At 50.7% G+C, this 6,727-nt stretch overlaps 1 protein-coding gene across 2 annotated transcripts in view; it reads right to left on the bottom strand.

The window, feature by feature from the left end:
• Positions 1-4,968: 4,968 nt before the first annotated feature.
• The window catches only part of LOC127031308 (ribonuclease-like), an 84,607-nt gene continuing 82,848 nt past the window's right edge, over positions 4,969-6,727 (bottom strand). For both annotated transcript variants that reach the window (XM_050918058.1, XM_050918059.1), the window contains exon 2: positions 4,969-5,430. In XM_050918058.1, coding sequence (XP_050774015.1) covers positions 4,969-5,406 — 438 coding nt within the window. In that variant the 5' untranslated portion in view covers positions 5,407-5,430. The remainder of the gene's footprint in view (positions 5,431-6,727) is intronic.

The following is a 6,727-nucleotide window of genomic DNA, read 5'->3' as shown; positions in this document are numbered from 1 at the left end:
CACACTATACAGACATATTCCCATGCAAACTCTGGCTCTGGCGCTCTCTCTCTCTCTCACACACACACACACACACTGCAGGGGCAGGACACACACCCAGCAGAGACGACTGCACCCCACATCCTCTCCAGCCCTTGCCCTTCCTCCAGGCCCTGGAGCTCAGGTGGTGCTGAGGGGTCAGGACCTGGCTTCCACTAGCTTTGCTGGGCACGGGTGTCTCCAGTAGCCAGGCCTGCCCCTCCCTTGACTTGGTCGCTGCCCCTCTCCATGCCCAGGGACTTGGGCAGGGAACCTGGGCAGGGACTGAATGGGGCAGGAGGTTGCGCTGGTTATGGGGACCCAGGGCACCAGTATGGGGGTAGAGTCACTCGGGCACCAGGGCCATGTGGTTAGAGGAGTGGGGAGTCAGGACTTCTGCATTCTTTCCCTGGCTCTGGAGGGGGAGTGGGGTCTGTTGGTTAGAGCAGCTGGGCTGGAAGCCAGGACTTCTGGATTCTATCCCTGGCTCTGGAAGGGGAATGGGGTCTCATGGCTTAGAGCAGGGTGGGGCTGGGAACCAGGACTCCTGGGTTCCATTTCCATTCTTGAGGAAACTGGGTTGAGGATTGCAGGTGCACAAAGCATTCCGGCTGTGGGGGTTTCACTGTTTCAGGATCCTGCCCTGGGCCTGCTTATCCCCTAGCACACCCAGAAACTCCTTGTTTTTGCTCCTGGATAGCCCTCTGTCACTGGGGACTCTCCTGCCCCATCCTTGCCCCTCCTGGGCAAAGCCGGCCATGAGTCTCCACAGGAATATTCAGCGTCTTCCCTTATCCCACAGGCCGGTAGCTTGGGGCCTGCAGGGGGATTTCCCACACTGGGTGCCCGGTTCTCATCCACATGAGTGAAAATACGGGCACCCTAGCTGGCACTGAGACCCTCAGCCTCAGCCCACCACCTGCCTCACCGGGTGCCCATTGTACAATACGGTCACTTTCTCCCATCCGGCATCCATTATGTATTGCGGGCAAGATGTGAGGAGAAGATTGTTCCAGGCAGGGCCCTGGAAACTGTCACTGAGATTGTTTACTTGCTGCTTCTTGTAATAAAACGCTTTCCTGCCAATGCAAAATGAATTGGTGTATTTGGGGGTCTAGGGGTATTTCAGGGCTCTCAAGGGGGCCTATTTGCCCTGCTGAGCCTGATGCTGAGAGCCATGGGGTCTGAAGTCACAAGGAAAGAAACAAAACCCGCAGGGAGAGGATGCCCTGTTTAGGCTATGAACCTCGGGTCAGCAATCTTTCAGAAGTGGTGTGCTGAGTCTTCATTTATTCACTCTAATTTAATGTTCCATGTGCCAGTAACACATTTTAACGTTTTTAGATGGTTTTATATTATGTCTATAATATATAACTAAACTATTGTTGTATGTAAAGTTAATAAGGTTTTTAAAATGTTTTAGAAGTTTCTTTTAAAATTAAATTAAAATGCAGAGCCCCTGGACCAGTGGCCAGGATCCAGGCCTTGTGAGTGCCACTGAAAATCAGCTTGCATGCCGCCTTCGGCACCCATGCCATAGGTTGCCTACCCCTGCTATGGACAACAGGAGGTGTCACGGCAGGACTGAGACACAGCCTGGTCCTTCTCCAAGGAAACAAACCTCAGATTGTCCTCTCTTTGAACGGAGGGTCCCAGCCAGCCTGGATGGACATTGCTGCAAAGGCTACAGGTGGGCAAACACCCCTAGCCAAGAACGTGTCCTTGTAGCTTGCTCTGGGCTCTCCCAGGTGGGCTCTGCATTTAGTTTCTGTGTAGCCACTTGCTTCCACTACTTTACTTGCAACCAAATGCTGTTAAATAAACTTCCCTTGGATTTCAGTGCATCCCACGCTGGTGTGGTGCATCCATGTGTGCCGTGGAGCTGGGGCCGGGCACCTCAGAGGGACGCTCTGGGGTTGGTGTGTGCCTGTTAATCCAGCAGAACAGCCATGCTGGGTCAGACCAACGGGCTGTGGCCTGTCGCTGACAGTGGTCAGTGCCAGATGGTTCGGGGAGAATGAACAGACCAGGGCAATTATCAGGTGATCCATCCCCTGACTGCAAGGTTCCCCTTCTGTCTTCTGCCCAGCCGCAGAGGGACAATTGCATCCATGTGGCTGAGAGGGGAGGGGTTGTGTCATCCATGGCCAGCAGAATTGGGAAGCTGTGCCTGATGGCACAGACCCTTCCACTAAGGGCAGGGGATGGCTCATGACCTTGAGCACCCTGAGGAGGTGTCATTCCCTGGACTGGGGGAAAGTGGGAACAGAGGTGCACGCAGCTGTTATACAGAAAATACTACACAGGATCTTTTCAAGGGGCAAGACAAAGATGCCACATTTATTATTATAACAATTTGATTTATGACCAATAACTAATATTTAACCCTTATACACACACATTATACCTAACCCTATATATACACACACACACACACACATCCATCAGATGTTCTGCAGCTGCTGCATAGTTACCAGTCTTGAACATAGCTTGAGTTCATGGCTTGATTTTGCAGGTTGGGTTTGTAGCTTGTGGCGGTAACTGGCCAGAAAAGCCGGGCACAGGGAGGGGCTGGTTCTCTGTTGGGCCTGCGCTGATGCCCTTCCAAGTTGGCAGCAGAATGTTACCCTCCAAAGTCTCCCATCTCACCTTTCCTTTTTGTAGGCTTTAGTTTGAATCCAGAGTCCATAGGTCTTGCTGTGTCAGGCTACCTCTGGGTTTGCTGATTAATCACCCATCAATTTCAGGCATAACTTTCAGCCTCGGACCTGGCTTTGATCTTTCTTCTATAGTATCTTTTCTTTCTAGGGTGGATGCTTCTTACTTTGCATCTTCAGCCGGTGGGTTTTGAACTCTATTTCATCAGGACAGGCTGGGGCTGGAGGTTGATTCCATCATCCATACATACCTCATTCACACATCTAAACTAAACTAATAAGATTACAGCAGGGTTTGCAAAAATGAAGGTTGGAGGAAGCTTTTACAAAATGGAGTGAGTGTTTTAAAATGGGGTTTGAATTACAATATGGCAAACAGTGAACAGAAGTTACAATGTAGGCAAGTGTAATAAATGGTGAACAGAACTTTCATTGATAAAGTGAACAATTAAAAACTATTTCATTTATCAGTTCTACACAGCACCTGCCATGAGGGGGCAATAGGGGACCCTGGTATGGAGAGAGGGCACTGGGGGCACATGGAGACCCTGGAAGGGAAGAGATTGGGGGAGTTGCAGGAGAGCCTGAAGTAGAGGGTGGTGGGGGGCACACGCGGCGCTTGAGAAGGGGAACGGGGAGATGTGAGGCGTCCCTGGCAGATGTCCTCTTCTTGCCAGGACACATTGCTCTAAACCCGGGCACTTTCTACTGTGACATTTCCCATCACCTCCCCCAGCTCTTAAGCTTCTTGGGTGGAAAATTTTCCCTCCTAAAGTCAGACTCTCAGCCCCGTCCCTTCACCCATTTCCTCAGCCTCAACCCATGGGCCCAGGGGTTGTGAAAGCTTCCCCTGTGTGTAGAAGATCTTTCCAACCATCATAGTGACAGGCTGCCCCAGAGCACAAAGAGCAAGAGGGGATCATATCCGACACCTGCGAGTCACATCCCAACCACCAACCGACATCTGGGGAGCCAGTGGGGCTGGGCAGCGTGCAGGGGCACCATTGAAGATTTTGGTTGCGGAGGGAGGGGAGTACAACGTTAACCAGGGGTGGCTCCAGGCACCAGTGCAGTAAGTGCATGACTGGGGTGGCAAGCCATGGGCGAGCGGAAGGGGGCATGCCAGTTGGTGTGAGGGCAGGAGTTAGGTAGCGTTTGGCCGCATTCCTGTGGGAGGTCTGCCGGTCCCACGGTTTCGGTGGCAATTCAGCAGCAGGTACACCGAAGGCACTGGACCAGCAGATCACCCCCAGAACCACCACCAAATCCGCATGTCCAGTGGACAGCCTGCAGGCAATGATTTCCCTACACCCCTCCCGGGAGGGTGTACACCCCTCCTGAATTTCCCCAACACCCCCCCAAGTTTTGTGAGCTAGTTACATACCAATTTAGTGACTGTTTGGAAATCTGAATTACTCACTTTAAAAGCTTATAGAGTGTATGATAAAATATGTGTATCTGAAAAAGTATAATAGATTTTAAAAGTATGAACATAGACTAGCTTCCTTGCTTCCTTATACAGCTGTTATTTTTTATGATGTCAGTGCATTTATCTCGGTGATGTTGGCCAACCTAATAATTTCAAATGATGATTTGTAAGCAAAGTCTAAATGAGCTCTCCCTGACAGCTAGTGATGATCTGGGGCTAGCGGAAAGGCTTTAGGGCCAGATTATAATCCTAAGGGATTTGTTTTTCCCTGGAGATTTCCTTGTGACTTCACACCTCATGGCTCAGCGTCAGGCTCAGCTAGGGCTGAGCGAAGCCATCTGAGCCACCTAGGGACTGCGGCAGGGCAGCCAGAAGAGGGGCTATAGAGGGCCCCCTTGAGAGCCCTAAAATGCCTCCAGCACCCAAAACACACCAATTCGTTTTGCATTGGCAGGAAAGTGTTTTATTGCAAGAAGCAGCTTCTAGGGCCCCGCCTGGGACAATCTTCTGCCCACAACCTGTCCCCCAATACCCAATTTATGCCAGGTGGGAAGGGGTGGCTGTACTATATAATGGGCATCCAGCGAGGCAGGTGCTGGGCTCAGGCTGATGATCTCAGTGTCTGCAGTGGGGGCTGGGCACCTAGATTTTCACTTGTGCTGATGGGAACTGGGCACCCAGCATGGGAAACACCCCCACAGGCCTGAAGCTGCTGGCCTGTGGGATAAGGGGAGACGCTCAATGTATTTGTGACAAACATTGTCCTAGGAGGCGCAGGGACAGGGATGGGGCAGGAAAGCCCCCAGCAGCGAAAGCGGGGGAACAGGGGCCCCCTGCTCCCAGCCCATGGCCACAGCCTGGGGTCTACAGGATTCTGACGAAGCGCACAGGCAGCCTCTGCTTACAGGCCACGCGGATCTTGCGGGTCTGGACTCTGCCCCTGTAAACACAGCGCCCTGGGCGGGAGCCGGGCGCCACCCGGCAGATGGTGAGGAAGAAGGATGAGTTACTGTCGCAGAAGTTGCGTCCGTGGCATCTCCCTGCCCCCCTGCAGATGGCCTGGACCTGGCTGGTGGGGGCGTGGATGAAGGTGTTGGTGGGTTTGCAGACAGGGCGTGTCAGCCCTCGGCGCTCCATTATGTAGTTGCAGTAGGCATGGTTGTCAAAACCAACGATCATGGGGAAGTCAACGTGTTGGTTCAGGAACTGCCGGTAGCTGGCGCCTTCGCTGAGCTGGGCCAGGCAGGCGGCCAGCAGGACCAGGGTCAGGAAGAGCAAGGGGCGGGGTCCCTTTGGGGCCATCGCCGTGTCTGTCACTGGATCAACCTGCAGTGGGGAGAAGGGGTGATGGATGAAGACAGCGTGGGGTGGCAATCTGCCTTCTCCATGGAACCTCCTGGGCCTGAACCCCTCCCCCTGCCAGCCCATTCCACCCCTTAAGCTTCATGACCCCTACCGAGATCAGGGTCCTTGTTGTGTCAGATGGAAGCAGATTTCTGGCACTTAATATTAAAAAGGTCGTAGAGCAGTTTTTAAACTAAGGGTTGGGGGAAAGCTGACACATGTGGAAGAGCACATGATTCAGAGAGAGACATCCCTTAGGGGAGGATCTACTAATGGACATTCACTATGTCCTAGTAAGGAGGAGAGGATGGAAGATGATAAAATACAGGTAGGATCTGATGAGAAACAATCAAATGAAAAAAAGTCTCATTCACTTACATCATGTAATGGCAGACAGCTAACTAGTGACAAGTTTTTAAAGTGCTTATAGAAATGCTAGAAGTCTAAATAATAAGATGGGTGAACTAGAGTGCCTTGTATTAAATGAGGAGATTGATATAATAGGCATCACAGAAACTTGGTGGAATGGGGATAATCAATGGGACACAGTAATACCAGGGTACAAAATATATTGGAAGGACAGAACAGGTGGTGCTGGTGGGGGAGTGGCACTATATGTGAAAGAAAATGTAGAATCAAATGAAGTAAAAATCTTAAATGAACCAAACAGTACCATCGAATCTCTATGGATAGTAATTCCATTCTTGAACAATAAGAACACAGCAGTAAGGATATATTGCTGAGCACCTGATCAGGATGGTGATAGTGACTGTGAAATGCTCAGGGAGATAAGAGAGACTACTATAATAAAAAACTCAATAATAGAGAAGGATTTCAAATATCCCTGTATTGACTGGGTAGAATCATAGAATCTGAGGGTTGGAAGGGACCTCAGGAGGTCTTCTAGTCCAACCCCCTGCTCAAAGCAGGACCAATCCCCAGATAGGTTTTTGCCCCAAATTCCTGAATGCCCCTCCAAATCTGAACACACAATTCTGGGTTTAACGACTGAGCTATCTCTCCCCTGTACATGTTACTACAGGATGGAATATAGAGATAAAGTTTCTTAACACCTTAAATGACCGCTTCGTGGATCAGTTTGTCCTGGAACCCACAAGAGGAGAGACAATTCCTGATTTAGTCCTAAGTGGAGCACAGCATCAGATCCAAGAGGTGAATATAGCTGGATCCTTTGGTAATAGTGACCATAATATAATTAAAATTAACATTTGTGTGGCAGGGAAAACACCACAGTGCCGAACACTGTAGCATTTAATTT

The sequence above is a fragment of the Gopherus flavomarginatus genome, chromosome 11, assembly GCF_025201925.1.
Source record: "Gopherus flavomarginatus isolate rGopFla2 chromosome 11, rGopFla2.mat.asm, whole genome shotgun sequence".
Lineage (NCBI taxonomy): Eukaryota > Metazoa > Chordata > Testudines > Testudinidae > Gopherus > Gopherus flavomarginatus.
This window is presented reverse-complemented; position numbering and strand designations above follow the sequence as displayed.